At 46.1% G+C, this 16,604-nt stretch overlaps 1 protein-coding gene across 7 annotated transcripts in view; it reads right to left on the bottom strand.

Moving 5' to 3' along the window:
* Positions 1 to 4,853: 4,853 nt before the first annotated feature.
* RFX1 (regulatory factor X1) overlaps positions 4,854 to 16,604 on the bottom strand; it is a 47,207-nt gene continuing 35,456 nt past the window's right edge. For 6 of the 7 annotated variants that reach the window (XM_033172730.1, XM_033172725.1, XM_033172729.1 and 3 more), the window contains exons 10-21: positions 16,154 to 16,335; positions 15,427 to 15,546; positions 14,847 to 14,962; positions 14,124 to 14,242; positions 11,975 to 12,084; positions 10,447 to 10,598; positions 10,070 to 10,167; positions 9,596 to 9,745; positions 8,217 to 8,425; positions 7,720 to 7,873; positions 6,912 to 6,957; positions 4,854 to 5,126 (exon numbers count right to left, since the gene is read on the bottom strand). In XM_033172730.1, coding sequence (XP_033028621.1) covers positions 4,960 to 5,126; positions 6,912 to 6,957; positions 7,720 to 7,873; positions 8,217 to 8,425; positions 9,596 to 9,745; positions 10,070 to 10,167; positions 10,447 to 10,598; positions 11,975 to 12,084; positions 14,124 to 14,242; positions 14,847 to 14,962; positions 15,427 to 15,546; positions 16,154 to 16,335 — 1,623 coding nt within the window. In that variant the 3' untranslated portion in view covers positions 4,854 to 4,959. The remainder of the gene's footprint in view (positions 5,127 to 6,911; positions 6,958 to 7,719; positions 7,874 to 8,216; positions 8,426 to 9,595; positions 9,746 to 10,069; positions 10,168 to 10,446; positions 10,599 to 11,974; positions 12,085 to 14,123; positions 14,243 to 14,846; positions 14,963 to 15,426; positions 15,547 to 16,153; positions 16,336 to 16,604) is intronic. The other variant, XM_033172723.1, reaches the window with a different exon arrangement.

The raw sequence follows: 16,604 nt of genomic DNA, 5'->3' as shown, positions 1-16,604 counted from the left end.
AAATTTTTATTTTGGTAAGAGTAAGCAAGCAGCATCCTAGGCAAAGAACACGGCTGAATTTATTTCTTAAGAAAGAACTACAAAAGGTAGAAAACAGCTTTTTCACTCCAGACTACACACACGTACATCATCTGACCACAGGCACTGCCCATCTCATGGACCCAGGACACCTACAAAGCTCTTCAAACTCCACTTGAAGTCTATAGTGCAGCTAAAGCTGCTGCTGCACAAAAGATTGACACAAAATATATATTTTATACAATATGTAGATTTGCAATAAACATCTATATCACAGGTTTAAAACACTGGAAAATTGAACAAATAAGGCCATGATGGTTGAAAAACCCAAAAATATCAAGTAATTTATCTTCACCAATCTCACAATATTTAGGTGGTTTTTAGAACAAGAATTAGTAATTACATATAAAAGCACAGATATTTTTTTCTGTTTAAAACTAGAATATCTAATATTCAGTTACAAACCAGAAGAGTGATTACTTTCTTTAGGAAGAAACCAAACCTGTTTGCTTAGTTACTAGCACAGAGGGAACAGGGGACTGGTTTCTTTTAAAAACTGAATGTGATGTTCTCATCTAGCAAGTATTTCTGCAGTCGGGAGCATCCAGACTGAGTTGAACCTGCTGATTGATAACTCTCCTTAGCTGCTCTGCAGCTAATCATCTTCATGGACAGAGAGAATCTTGGTTCAGAGGGAATGGGTGTTGGCATTGTGTAAGGCAGCAACTGAATAAAAGGGTAAGCTCATTCATGTTGTTGAGACCTGCGTGATTGGTAGATCCAGCATTCTGCACAGTTCAAAGAGGGGAATAGCTAGCTTACAGAAGCAAGGTTTTTGCAAACAACATGATCCATTTTCCATATCAAAGTTAGGACTTTTCTAAAGCTAAAAGCCAATCTGCATACATTTCAGAGAGCAGGAACTAGGGAAATGCTGGAACAGATGAGTCTCATTACTTGGAACCTTGATTTACAGCCTGTCCCTTTCAGATCACTGGTTTATATGCCTGATGGGAGTACAAACCTTTATTCTCTGATGGGCGTATCTTGCTTTGTCAGGTGTGTGAGTAAGTTCACATGCCTGACAGTGAAGTTAATCAGCATGCATAACCAGAAACATTTGAACACACTGCTTTGCTGTGAATTGTTAGTAAAAGCAGCAGAAGAGGCAGGTATGATAAATAAGGTGCTTCTCTGACAGGGCAAGTGCTTATTTATGCAAAGTGGGAATTGGCTATGAAGCCTCCAGTAAGGAAAAAAATGTCCCTCTATCACCTGCATCCTACTTGCTGTAGTTCAAAGTAATGAAGAGGTGCTTTGTGCAAATAATCTCCCTTCAAGGTAGCATTCTGCTACAGGAGCAAAGCAAAAGTTTTGGCACCTGTGTTTTTCCTCTAGTCAGTCACTTCAAGGAGAAATTTGCTGGCCCACAAGTTGGGCAACTCTCTTAAGTAGCCCTTCTCTAGATTAGGCTGACCGATTGCACTTTAATAGGGACTACAGAGGGGGTAAGTTCCTGTTTAGCACACTATATGCACTTGCTCTGCTGCAACAACTGCAGAGGGGATTATCTTGCTAGAAGGACCAGAAAGCCTGCCCATAATCCCAGTACTTGTAAAACCCACGTGCCGCTAAGCAAGCTGGCACATTTAAATGATGGGGGTGATATGAAGGTGCTGTGCTCTATGTAATTGCAGTAGCTTAATACAGTTGGGTGCTGCTAAGAGCAGCCGCCAGCCTATTTGGCTGAGGTTGGGAACAGGATGGTAGTGGCTAGAACAATTGGATTCTCTGGTTTCCGCTGTGAGGCAGTAGCTTCAGTAAATCAGTTTCTTTTACATAGAGTTTGGAGAAACCAGAAAAGAGAAGAACCTGAAAGCCTCAAATCTCAGTCTTATTGGACTACCATCTATTATTATTATTAATTAAATTCCTATGTCACCCTTTATGAACATCTTTATATGAAGACGAGGGTTAAAAGATTTACATGAATATCTATTAGTAAGGATAAAGGTTTCAAGGAGCTGAGGGACTACAAGGATGGTCCTGAGAGTTTCCTCCTTGACCACTTGCTTTGGTGCACATCCCTAACTTAAAGGCCCACAGATCTTTCCTTTTGCTACCCTAGATAGAGGTGTTTTATAGGAAATGGAGTGCAGCATCAACCACTATGATTTGGATTCCTGGAGTGGGTGATGCTAGTGCCTGAACAAGTCTATGCTGAAAGCCAGCAATGAGCAAATGGTTTTCATACAAGCAAAATGTTTGTTGAATCCCACCTTCCAGACCCAGGTAGGTGAACACGCAAAGATAACAAATAGCGGCTACACCTTTCCTGGACACCTAGTCTTCATGCCTTGTTACAAGCAGCTGTAATGGGTAAGGACAAAGCCACTGTTGCAAGCTCTGAGCCTAGGCACTCTGTCAACTACTGCTTGTAAGGGGAGGAAGAAGCTAGTGTTTACAGTGCCAATTGGAGATAGTTCTGCAGTGACCTCTACCCTCCCAAGTACTTCAATTTGCTTTCCTTTGACCTTTCCGAGCACAGGACCAGTGTAATCAAGTAGGTTGCATCCTCATGATTACCATCCAAATTTTGTAGCCTAATTATGCTGCAATGTGGCTGATGGTGGGCTGTTAGCGTGGATATAGGCTGAAATAAAAGCGTACCCTGTACCAGTTACATTGGTTGTAGTAGCTCCTACATTGTAAATCGCACCTGACTGCAGTGTATCAAGCAGGCTTTGGCCTCCAAGAGCTCACAAGAGGACTGACTAACCCTATCCCATGCATTGTGACAGCCGTAATAAAACCATAAGTGGAATCAATGTATCCAGACCCCATTACTTGGTTAATGGAAGGTCTGCCTCCCACCCTCCGCCCTCCACATCTGCAAAATTAAAGTATTTGTCTGCCACTGTTGATCGCATTGAAAAGCTAGCCTTGCATAATGGTCAGACGCTTAACACAGACAGGTGAGTTAGCCATGTCTGGCAGAAGGCAGTACTGTTTATGCCACCAGTTTGCATGCAGAGAAGCCCAGCACTGGAGAGTTTTATCATTAGCGCAGCTAATTATCTGGCGTGGCTGAAATGTGACACCATTTTGTCACAGCTGTACCAGGAGTCCAGTGCAAAGGACACTGACTCAAAGATCCTACTAGTATTGCATCCCACCCGACTCAAGACACTAAAGCAGGGATGGGGGAATCTTTGGCTCTCCAGATGATGCTGAACTTCCATCAGCCCCAGATAGCATAGCCAGAGGTCAGAGATGATGGGGGTTCAGAGTCCAACATCTCAAAAGGCCACATTCCCCATCCATGATTTAAAGGGATCACTTAGCCTGACTTTGGGTTAAGAACAGGTAGGGCTTCCTGACTTGTCACAACGGATAATCAAATCTGGCCAGAGATACAAATTTCTGGCCAGTCACCAGCAGCAGCACCAATCAGCTTAAAACTGCATACAATAAAGCTAATCGGGAACAGTAAAGCATCTGAGAACACAGCTGCTTCATGCCTTCTCTGCACCCAAATGCAGCAGCAGGAGTACAGAAGTGGTAGAATCCAAAGTTTTGCAGCGAGAGTTCAATTGCATGTTATGAAAGAAGTACCTGCAAATTCAGACATGCCTGTTGTGAATGAAAAAGGGGGGCAGGGCAGAAATCAAGCTAAGCAATGGGTTGGAAGGAGTTGTTCAGAGCTATAAGCCCTGGACAACTTCTAAGCAGCTGAAGTATGAGAATTAGTTGTATTAAAAACCAGAAATTGTCAGGCATAGAGCCAGGGCCACCCACTGTAGACCGTAATACTGCAGCGTTGCAGCTCCTCTTCTAATGAGACCCTGCCTGCTGCAAGGAGTCTGCAAGCACTTAAGGTCTGACTGGGCTACAAAGACAGCACAGTATGTGGTGCATGCCCACACATGCATGTGGTCATTAGGCACATGTCCGTGGCAAATGGGAGCTCGGATACCATTGTGACAGTACAGGCACATGCTGCCCTCTTCAAAGTATCATCTCACACATCCATTAGCTTGAGGCAGTCCAAAGTCCAGTAGCACACACCACACTTGAGAAAACCCATTGTTGCATTGAGCCACTGTCATAGAACACAGGAAAAAGTAACCCAGGATCCATGTTGAAGCTATGGGATGAGCACAGCACAGCACCTCACCCCCAAACAGGCACAATTCTTGCTGCTGGGAGTTCTAAACCCAAGCACTGACCACTCCTCAAGTTCCTTGACGCTCAAACCATGAGCCCAACAGCCTCCAGAAGTACAAAACTAAGGCAGATGCCCAGGAACAACAGAAACTCCCAGACAGACACAGGAAAAGTTCCCCATCATCTAGTGACATTCAGCCTCATCTGAGGAAGGAGCTGGAGTGCCACTTCCCAGGCAGCCATCACTGTGGCTCATCCGTCTACCCAGATAAAGAAACTTAGGCTTGCTAGATACTGTGCATAGCCTAGTCCTTGCCAAGAGGCAGAAATGGCTATACCCCAGGTGAACCTATCCCAGTTTAATAACTGAATCTCACTGCTCTGGGAGTGGGGGCTAGGACTTGTGCCTGGGCAAGCACCCCCTGCAACTGGCAGTGGAAAGCAGCCATGGATGAGGGGCATGGGGCAGAAGGGCTAAGCCAACTTCCAGGGAACCCAGGTTATCAGAGCAGCAGCTGGAATGAGGCAGAAACCAGCCCCTTCGGTGCTGCTAGGGGCTGGGAAGGCTGTTGGGGTGAGTGCTCCTAACTGGGGGCTTGCTTGGGCTACACTGGGCTACGGGTGAAACGGAGAGGTGTGAAATGAAAGCGCGTTGCATACCACTTGGAGATAGGGAACAGCTCATCTTTATCGCAGGGCAGCGCAACGCAGCGCAAGGTGCATCCTGGCCTCCTGCCGGCCACTTGGCAGTCAGTCCCTCATATGTGCTGCTTTTTAACTGGAGGGCAGCACTTGTACAAAGATACCCCGGGAGTCTGTCCGTGCCAGCTTCGAAGGTGGCTCCATAGACTCTGCTGTTAAGCTGCTGGACTCGTTGGAGCTGAGAGATAATTCTTGGGGCATTTCTTCATCGCTCTCGTCTTCCTCTTCCTCTTCCTCGTCTGATTTAGAAAGAGAGATGGTTACAGCAATCCTGAGACTTGCAGCCTGACTGAAAGAACCTGAGGACTGATACAACGCAAGCACCAGCCTATTTTGTCCTCTCAATCCTCAGACATATATTTTTCAAACCACAGCCTGGGTACCCCCTCAAGTCCAGCTGACAAAGAACAACAGGGAAATAGACAGTCATCAGCTATCTAGTCAACTTGGAAGCCTAAGTGAAATCCAGGTATTAGCCATGACATTTAAATAGAGCCTCCATGCTCAGAGGTGAAATACTAATATAAATATCACCTACCAACAGTTAAGGCCCATCACCTACTTGCCTTTTATAAGAGTTTCCGAGAGGCACCTGGAAGGCTCCATTCAAGATATAATGCTGGATTAGACCTTCAGTCTTATCCAGCAAATGTAAAAGGTCTTAAATACCTATATTCAAATGTCTGTTGCTACCACTGGGGACAGGGAAGAGTATTGTATTGCCTGTGGGAAGACTGCAAACAGGACCTTAGCACAACAACACTCTCTCTACTGGTGATTCCCAGCAACTCGTATTTTGCTAGCAACTGGCATTAAATGAACAGGTGATGATGTAAATAGACCCTCCACTGCTCCAGGGACAGCTTGTAACACAACCAGTCCCTTCCCGACTGAGCATCCCCTTCCCTTCTCCCTCTCTCTCTTACACGTTTTGTTTGTTTGAGGATCACCTTCCCTCAGGGCTAATCTGTTGAGCATATGCTGCTGAGGCCAGCACCAAAAGTGGATGAAGCCACATCTTCTGCCACCCACGTTTCTCTTTTTGCCTCCCTCTTCTTCCTCACCTAGAAGAATGTTCTTGCCAGGTCTGAACTGAGGACTTATAGAATAGAGGGAGTTTTTTTTTTTTAAAAAAAAATCAGGTCGAGGGCTGCATGTCCCTGCTTTATATCTACGAATTCTTCACTTCTAACCATACACAGGGGTTTGGTATCATTCCCATCTTACAGGTGAGGAAAAAATTGAAGTAAAGAGAATGAAATGAGACCAAGGTCATTTCGAATTCATAGCTTCACTGAGCTTGAAGCCAGCTAATGAGCCCTTGATTTCATTCTGTGTTCTGGTCTTGCATCCAGGAGAGCAGAAAGACCTGTCCAGTACTGTAAGATACCTCAGAAAAAGAGGGCAGCCACATGCAAACCAAAGGACACTGCAGTAATCAAACTTCTCTCTCTATGTAATTTGTTTTTAATTCTTTTTAATCTTGTATTTTAAATGGGTGTGGACCCCCCCCCCAAGGGTGGGTAATAAATCCAAAGTAATACAGTCATACCTCTGGTTGCGTTTGCTGTGGGTCGTGTTCACTAGGGGTTACGAATGCGCCGAACCCGGAAGTATCGGAACAGGTTACTTCCGGGTTTCGGCGCATGCGCAGAAATACTAAATCACACCGCGCACATGTGCAGATACGGTGCTTCAGGTTGCACTCTTTTCATGTTGCAAATGGCCCTCCAGAATGGATTCCGTTCACAACCAGAGGTACCACTGTAATGATGATTATGGTCTAGGCAGCCGACAGGCTTCAGAGCTGAAAAATCTGGGCTCCAATGCTGGCTCAGCTCTTGAATTCAGTGAATAGCCTCAGGTAACCTCCCTCCTTCAGTTTCTCTTTCATACTAGACAAATGGGAAGAGCACTACCGCCTCACACATTGTAAGTGGGAGGGAGAGTAATGGCCCTAAAGTCTCTAACATCTACCACTGACAAAGCCTAAGCGTTTGGCCTCCCGAGGGGCTGTGCAATACCTTTATCTGGATCCAAGGGGTTCAAGGAGCTCGTCAGGTTTGCAAACTTAAAAAGAAACAAAGAAAACATACGTAAGGATCTTCCCACATTATAGACTACCCTTCCTGTAGCCTAATGCTACCTCACACAGCCCTTCTATGCTGGTGGGCCCTGCTCCTTTTCTCAGGCAGAGATCTGGGATAGGGAGAGAAACAGTCCAGAGACACCCCCGCCCCTCTAGAACATGGCAATGAACTCTCCGTGGACTAAAAATTGGAGGTGAGGCACTACTTCTTGTTTGGATTTTGCTGATTTTTTTACCTCCACACAAGCATCCAACAGCTAATGGAACATGGATGGCAAGTGTTGGATTAGGCATGGCTCCTCACTCACTGGTAAGCACTGAGCAAGTGAAAGTGTATCATGCTAGTGTGTGGAACTTTTAAGACCACAGTGAACCAAACATGTTGGGCTCTGCATACAAACAGAGGCACAGTTTCAATATTTCTGTAGCTCAGCACTAGAGTACATACAAAAGGTCCCAGATTTAATCCCTGACCCACCCAGTTAGCAGGATTTTAAGATTGGGTTGGACTAGAGATTCATAAAAATTACTACCAGAGAGGCATTATCAACTGAGATGGATCAATGATTTGACAAATAAATATAAGGCAGCTTCATTATGTTCAAAAGCTCCCTGGTGTCAACAGGGGGAAGATTCTTGATTCTGACATCCCAGCCAAGGGCATGTCAGAATAGTTCTAGCTCTTTAAGCAAGGGTCCTTTCACAGATTTTCCAACCTCAAGTCCAAAGCCCACAAAACCTACCTCTCCCATGACAGCAATGGGAGTCTCTCCCTTGGCCTGGGCCACACGGTGCTCTATCAGGTAGTACATGTACTCGTCATAGAGGAGGCGGATGAGATGGAAGGAGCCAAAACTGGCTGCGCTCCGCAGGGTCAGATCCCGAATCACCATAGAGCTGGAGAAAGAAGGAGCCCAATGCTGCAGTTACCATGCAGGCAGCAGGGAAGGACTTTGCAGTGCCCTGTGTGAGGCCAAAATCCGCCCCCCCCCAATCTTCCATTCTGTGTGTGCACTACGCCATAGCTGCAACACCCTGCAGCAGCACCCCTCCTCGGCTCAGCACCCAGTGCAGGAGAACCAGTTACACGGCCCTAAATCTCCATCTGCAGGCAGCATCACAAGGCATGTAAGCCACCCTGTTTCACAGGCATGGCTAAACAGCAGGGGGGAAATCTATGGCTGAGATGGGTGTGAGCCCAGAACCAAGCCCAACACTCTGCTTCTCACCTTCTACTTACCTGTAGAAGGACCACTTGAGGAGGAAGAGTTTGGCGGCTTTGGGGAAGCTGGGGCTGCCATGGTAGGGCTTCAGGACCTGGCTGACCACGCCATCCAGCCACACGGCCCACTGTTCCAGAGAGTTCTGCTGCTGCAGAGTCATCTTAAAGTCCTGCTCAAGGCGCTCCACCACACGATTCTCGCACCGACATACCCATGAGGCCTGCTCCTGCAGAGCAGAAAGAGGAGGAAGAAAGGCGTCTCCAGTGGGGTTTGTATTCCGCCGTTGGGGAAGCCAATGACCCACTCTGAAGCTACTTAAATGAACTGTAGAATCAGAGCAGCCAGGGAAATCTGCTACCGTGGAGTCTCAAATGCCAACAAAATACTGTCAATGGCTATGAAGGCAAATCCCTTGTAATGGATGGGATGAAAAGGAGATCCAGACAGCCCAAAGAATCTGCCATTGGAGGGGGAGGGGGAGCAGTTTGCAGCAAGGGAGCTGGTTTACTTGTGCCCACCTAAAATCATCACGGTTTTAGCCAGATAATTTCACTGTCCCGCTAAGTCATCACTGGGCACCCAACTAAAAAGATACATTCACTGCTAGAATTAATCAGCATATTTTGTCACAAGTAATAATTATCTTCTGGAACTCACTGTCACAAGACGCGGTGGTCACTAGTTTAGGGCCAAGTTGCAGTAATGCCTAGTTCAGGGAATTGTTGGACTCCAATTCCCATCAGTGCCAGCTAGCATGACCAATGGTCAGGGATGCTGGGAGTTGTAGTTCAGCAGCATCTGATGCACAAGTTCCCCATCCCTACTCCAGTTATATGACTACAAATGTGTTGTTAAGTGGGGGGGGGCCCAGGGGAGAGAAGGAGAAGAGAATCAGAAGCAAAGAAGTGGGGTAAGGATGAAGCAGCCCCCCCCCCCCCGCTTCTCATCACACACTGCTTCCAAATCTGCTTTTTCTGGGGGCACAAGAAAAAGGGGCGCCAGCAAGTGTATTCATGTGTATATGCAAAATCTAGAAGGCTTTTAAACTTATTCAACAAGAACAGAACCATCAACAGCCATTACCCATCAAACGTAAATGAACTGTCCTCCAAGGACCAAATTCTGAGAACAATCCAAAAGAAGGGTCCTTCTTTTTGTGTCCTACCTGTGAGCTCCCAGTGCATATGTGCCACTATGAGAAAGTCCTATGTTGAAGCAGATGGGCCTAGCAAATAAGCTGTAAGGCCTGTGTCTGATACTACTCTTATGTTGACCACTCAAAATGCCACATAAGACTTTGGGGTTAAATGAGACCAGTCAATAGGAAGGTATTTGCAGCTCCTGCATTCAAAATGGGAGAGGAAGAAAACAGTGGCAGAAGCGTGGAGGTTGTTACCTGGACATTAGTAAAATCCACCCTGTTGAGATCACTCAGCATCTGATTGATTTGGGCAGTGTTCTGTAAAACAGCCCGGGCAGCCTGGGCAAGGTGGTTCAGGGAGGTGTAACGCCGCAGCGTCTGGGCAAAGGCACTTGCTGCTGCAACCTGAGAGACAAAGCACAGTAACGCAACATGTTTCCCACCCGCCCCAAACTGAGGAGCTAGGAGTTTGTTCTGCTGCCACCCCCACTAGGAAGCGGGGTGGAGGAGGAGTGGCTCCAACTGTTGAAAAGAGCCAACTGTGGCATCAACCCCTGGTCACTGGTGCAGAGGCAGTAAACCTCACCCAATGTGACTTGATAGTTGCATACTGATCTGCTGCAACATAGACTGAAGGCTCCAGAGAGCAACCGCCTTAAGACCTCCTAGTCTCAGAAAAGTGTGAAGCCAAGACCAACGGCACCCCACCATTTCCCACATCGGGCTCACCTTAACGCGGACCATCTCTTCTGGAATATTCATCATGGCATTCGTCAGCCAGCTCTCCAAACTTTTTGCAAAATTTCGGATTGCTTGCGTCAAGGCACCTGGGGAAGGATGTAACATTAGCACGGCCGGTTTCAAGATGGTTGAGAGTCCTCTGTTCATGGGGGTAGTAGAGAATAGGTCTAAGGGCAACACGGCACTCAGGGGATGGCTTAAATGCCTCCACCTCAGGCCAAAGAGGCTTCCTACCTAAACCTGCACATGAGGCCGATCACCCAGCCCACTATGGAACAAGGCAGAAGCACCTGTATTGGCTGTGGCCCTAGGCTTGAGACAGCCTGTTGCAGGCTTCAGATATGAGCTGGGCAGGATGAGCTTACTCGGAATGGGCCGGAGCACTTCTGGAATCAGGACCTCTACCAGCCCTTGGTACAGCAAGTTGTCGCAGTCCTTCGTCCATTTGAGGACAGGCTCGTACTTGGACAGTGTCACCAAGCAGCTCTTTGGGAGACGCTTCTCTGCTTCGTCTTGACTAAATATGAAACACAGACACCTGGTTAAAGAGCACCATCACCAAGCCACAACTCAGATTATCAAGACCCATCAGCTATGCCAGCAGCCCTTCCCTAGGAACAGCAAATAGATTTTGGATACTAGATGTTTAAGGGCCTGCGGGGCAAAGGTGGAGATAAGATGCTAGGCAGTTAAGATGGGAAAACAACTCCCTATTTTGGTTCCCCTGCAAAGGTTCACATTTCCTCCGTTATAAGAAGTTCACTAACAAGTTGTTATTCTCCACCCCCCCATCAGTTTTTAATATCCTCCTGTCCTATTTATAACCCTTACATTTAGCCTTTATAGTTTATACCCTAATGTGGCCATGCCAGCCCAAGTCCTCTGTCAGCCTGAATCAACAGGCCTGCAGGGCAGTGAACTGCTCCATTCATTTTGATACAGAAGCAGATTCTGTATTAAAGTAGCCTACAGACTATACTCAAGAGATGCTGGGGAAAATAATCTGGGTACTGGTGGCAGAGGAAGATGCGGGGAACTTGGGGAGATGCTGATACAAAGTCTGGGAATGCCTAGATTAAATCAAAACTGGTGGAGTTTTTTTTTTTTTTTTTACTGTTGTTCTACTCCCATAAGCATACAGGCGAAACTCGAAAAATTTGAATATCGTGGAAAAGTCCATTTATGTAAGCAATTGTTTTCATTAGCTACTGGAGTTTAATATATGAGATAGACTCATGACATGCAAAGCGAGATATGTCAAGCCTTTGCTTGTTATAATTGTAATGATTATGGCATGCAGCTGATGAAAACCTCAAAGTTGAAATTGTTAATTTGGGGTTCTCATCAGCTGTACGCCATAATCATCACAATTATAACAAATAAAGGCTTGACATATCTTGCTTTGCATGTCATGAGTATCACATATATTAGTTTCACCTTTTAAGTTGAATTACTGAAAGAAATGAACCTTTCCACGATATTCTAATTTTTCGAGTTTCACCTGTATATGCCTAACTCTCCACTGAGCGCTGGGCTGCCTAGTGGCATCTGTGCTGCAGGCTGGCAACCCATGGTAACTGTGATATCCTTCTGAAAGGGATGAGCAGAGACAATACAGCACTGAAGTGCTATGCAGCAGGGGAAGCATGGAAGTGATTTTTGTCGCTCAAATATTTGAGAAATGCACCCAGACCTGGATCACGGAGACAGTAGAGTGAACCTGTCCTTAGTGCTCAGTAGATGCACTTCTTAAGCAAAAAGCCAATCCCATGTGCTTTTCAGCAGAAGTCACTTGCGGATGTCCAGAAATGACAGCCTCTGTGTCATAAATTTGCAAAGCTCCCCACAGCATGTAGCTGATTTTTATATAAATGCCAAAAAACAAAGACTCACATATCGATGGGGGTGGCTTCACTGGGCTGGTTCAAATTGTACCTCCAAAAAGTCTTCCAGAGTGTCTCCACCAGTGTGAATTGCAAGTTTACCATCACATCAACAATGGCCTGAGGAGGAGAAGTAGTTGTATGATTTAATTCTAGACCCGCCAGACAGGAACAGAGACAGCAGGATCCTCCCTGCTAAATTAATTTGTTCCTATCAACAAGGTGATAGGCTGCCTTTAAAGAGTCAGCCCAGTTGTCCAGCACATTCTGTCATTTCTGAATTCAAGGTCAATACTCTTCTAATAGTCAAGCAGAATATTTCAGAGAGCAGATAGAGCATAAAGGCTGCTCAACTGGAATTCACGGACAGACTCAATATGAATTATTTCATATTGAAGCAAAACTCCAATTATTCCATCTGTGACATGCAAATTGAGCACCTGCCTGCAAGGTGTGCTGCCCCAGTGACTGAATCACATTAACTTCAGTTGTTCACTCATGTATGGTAACCCTACTTTCAGCAAGCGTTCATTGATTCTTCAGTCTCACAACAGATGTTCCCCAATCTGAAATGTGTGTCTGTCCACTCTTAACTGCACACAAACAGGCTCGAGCACCAAAAAAACTAATGCTACAATAAGTTCATTAATCTTTAAGAAATATATGCAGATTGCAAGATGCTTCTGAATTCCCATGATGCTTCTTGTAGTTAAACATCTGCACAAATGCTGCAGCTAGAACAGACTATTCACCAGCACATAGCTCAGGTGCTTAAAAGCTTCCCCTGAATAAAAATAAACAAATAAATAAAAAACTTGCAGAGGCTGCCCATGGCGAAGTTCAAGACTCTTCTTTTAATTTACAAGGGCCTGAACAACTTGGGCTCAGGATACATACAGTAAGGACTACCTGACTCCTTATATCCCTGCCCAATCACGGAGGTCTTGAGGTAAGTCACGGTCAGTGGTCCCCGATGACTCAGATATTCAGCTTGTATACCAGGATCCAAGCAAGTATTGTGGGCACAATGATGTGGAACTTCCTCCCAACTGAGATCAGACAGGGCCCCCTCTGTTGAATTTCTGGTGCTTGGTGCAGACCTTTCTACTTCACTCGGAATCTTAAGTTTTCTGGTGTTGTTGTTCATTTTAACTGATTTAATCTTTATTGTTTCTTTCACAATCTTACTGCACAACACTTAGAGAATAGAGTGTTAAGCATATATTCATATAAATAGTTGAAATAAATCAAACTTTAAAAATCAGCTCAAGCTGACTGTTTAAAAACTAAGATCCTAAAAACAAGGCACACAACTATTTTGTGGAAACTCTCTCAGGGATGAAAACCCCTCCAAGGCTGAGTTAACACAATCAGCCTGAGCAACAGGTGTATCACCTCCAAAACTAGTTAAGAGAATAACAATGCCTGAGATCTTCAAACGTTCAGGCAACTGAACAGCAAAAAAGTCACTCACAGATTACTGGATCAGGGACATCATGTAATGGGTTTAGAACAGGCAAAGCTGTGGCAGCAGTATGACTTGCACATTTTTAACTGCAAGGCAGTATAGAAATGTTTAATAAAATGAAACAATTAAAGGAAGACAACTCAGAAGAGAAATTCAAAAGGGGTTAAGTTGGCCTGGTTCTGCTTCCATTGACATGGCTTTGCCTAGAAGTAGCCAGAGCAATGCCAGGCCTACAAGCAAGCATGTGGGGCTGCAGAGGGTGGTCCATTTGATGCACACCTGCCTGGGAGGCACATTAGATTGCTACTTTCCAACTGCATCCAGTGGACTGTAGCACAGGCGTGGGGAACCTTTTTCCAGCCCCTTAGGGCTGCAGTCCCTCATGGGCAACTTTCCATGCCACTAGCGGGCAGGTTGAGAGGGAGGAAATGTGGAAGGGGCAAAAGTAGGCTATACTATGGGCTACACTCCAGTCACACAGAAGCTGTTTGTACAATCCACCCGCTTACCCTGCAAGCACACCCATCACTCCACCCTCTCTGGAGGCAAGCAAGAGGCACTGCCATAGTTCAGGGCTACATTCCACCCAGGCAAGAACATTCAAGGCAGGTATGGAACAGGGCCAGGCAAGGAACCGCAGGCTCGCCACCCCTGCCTTGATTTCCCTTTCCAATGTGCTCTCCTGATGTACCTCGCAATGCTCTCGATAGAGCGACTGGAAAGACTTCACATCTTCGGCTCCAATGCCCTCAGGGAGGGACTTCCCTTGCAGGTCTATCTCTGCAAAGTCAGGCAGGCTGCGAGAGGCATCTGCAAGGAGGAGAGAGACATCAGCCCTCCAAGACCAACCCTGGATCCCAGGGAGCAGCCCCACCTTGACACTGTCTGCTGAAGTTTGAACAAAAAGGTTGTGGTTTATCTGGATCAGAATCTATAGCTTTTCAGGGGACTGGGGAGTTGTGTTTCCATGGCCCACTCTATCCTTGGCCACAAGGGTGAGACTGCCAGCACTGAAGCCACACAGACCTGCTTCAAATGTAACATGGACACAAAATGATTGTCGCCCAAAAATAATTCCTCCGTGCAGGGGTTGTGGTAATGCATGCAAAGAACATCCCACATACAGTGACCCTACCATGTGAAAAAAATCTCATCCCAGCACTGCATTTCCTGGGACATGGAGGTTCTCCGCAATATTTGGCCCTGAGATGGTGCTCCTACCACACAGACCCTGTCTAAGGTATCAAACATCAGGCACGGGGCAACAGAATCTCCACCAAAAAAGTCATCTCCTATGAGCCAGGTGGTCAAACATGGGACCCTAACAACCACACATAGAAGCTTGTGTTGCATGTCCTCTGCTTCCATCTCAAAGACCTCACTCTGCCATGTGCAAAAGAGTGGCCCTCCTTACCCAGGAATTGCTGGTACTGCTGTACTTGGGCACTGATGTCAGACAGCCCCGAGGCTTGCTGCTGCCCGACAGCCACTCCATTGGTCATGCCTTCCATCTTCTGAATGGGCTTGAGCCTATAAGGCAGAACAACTTGGAGTCAGCCCACATCACATCACAGTAACACCCATAGCATGTGCCTATGTTCTGTCAAGAGCATGGGATACAGATTATGTTATGGAAAAATATTCTACACTTCAAAAACATTTCAAGGTCCTGATGCCACTTTTCACACTGGGGAGAACTTTAAGAATATATATCTCACCAATCCAGTTCCAAGAGGATAATAGCACTACAAGGGTCCCGAATTTTGGGGACCTGCATACAGCACTCTACTCTTTCATATAATTCTTGTCCTTAGTTTGCCTTGCTGATATGTACACTTTGCAACTGTAATAATATTTTGCATCTGCCAGGGTTTCAGTCCCGACTTCCTCCCAGCCCTACCTGAAGATACCAGAAATTGATGCTCAGACCTTCTGTTTGCTAAGGATGTGCTCTGCTACTAAACTACGGCCCTTCCCCGGCACTAATCTTCTACCTTTGCTTCTGAGAAAAGGGCTGTTGCCTCATGGCCAAGTGTTGCTGATCCTCCATGAGCCGCAGCAACGGGGAGTTAGCTTTGATGCGTAGCCCATAGTAGTGGTATTTGGAGTTCCCTCTGAAAGAAAAGTGAAGTAAGAAAACATAAGCCTCCATATAAACAAACCCCTTGGGCCACAACAAAAGGTACACCACCAGACACAGAGAACTGCTATCAAGGTACCCTTAGGTACATAACAGGCCAAATTCAACTAACCAGTGCCACTAGCGGAAGCCCATGCAAGAACTTTGACTGGCGCAATGGGACTTTTCTTACCTCTCCTCCCCGTATGTCCTTCTGGTAGTTACCAGGAGCAAGATGTAAATAATAAAAAACGATTTTGCCCATTTGGTCATTACAAAGCTTCACTGGCATGGCGCAAATCAGATCAGTGTGAGTCCAGGCATTATGCCTCTGCATTAAGAAGCAAGCTCCCTTTTAGGAAACATTTGGTACCTTCCAACTGCTCTGAGAAAAGGTGGATTTTGTATGTGCCTTCCCTGGTCCTGTACAGAACACCCACACTTGCCCCATGCTCTGCTCAATCTGAGGTTTGTGAATGGGAAACAAGGTGGGCTTTACTGCTGACAGTAACTGTATTCCTGAAGCAGAGATGCTTAGGGACCTCATATTTTTACTCTGCGATGCTGCCATGCAACTCACGGGAAAGCCATCTTTCATTTACCTGGTTCCAAGCCGGCGTGTGCGAAGTCCCATAAACACTGAGCGGATGAGCTTGCCAAAGGAAGCTGCATTGACTGGCTCCAGTTTCTGCTCCTGGCAATGCAGGAGGTAATGGCAATACAAGGTACTCCGTGGAAGGCTTACACCTTCCGCAGTCTCATAGTTATCCAACAGCCACTGGACCTGTAAAGAAACAGGAATCCAAGTTACGGGTCATCCAAGCCCTTTTGTTTGCAGTTATTGAAGGGAATAGTTCAGGTACTGTCACAATCTCTCTCAATGAATGGTTCATATGGTGCAACCCACGCTTGGGAGGTGGGCACCATCTTAATATGCCATGTGAGGGTTCATTTTCTCCCCACTCCCAGGGTCCCAAAGTTATACAAGAGAAGGCCGTGTTGATGCCAAAGTCAAACATCCAACACTCCTATATTATTAGCATCTTTTAAATA

The sequence above is a fragment of the Lacerta agilis genome, chromosome 16 (assembly GCF_009819535.1).
Source record: "Lacerta agilis isolate rLacAgi1 chromosome 16, rLacAgi1.pri, whole genome shotgun sequence".
Classification (NCBI taxonomy): Eukaryota; Metazoa; Chordata; class Lepidosauria; order Squamata; family Lacertidae; genus Lacerta; species Lacerta agilis.
The sequence above is the reverse complement of the archived record's forward strand: the minus strand, read 5'-3'. Positions and strand labels throughout refer to the sequence as shown.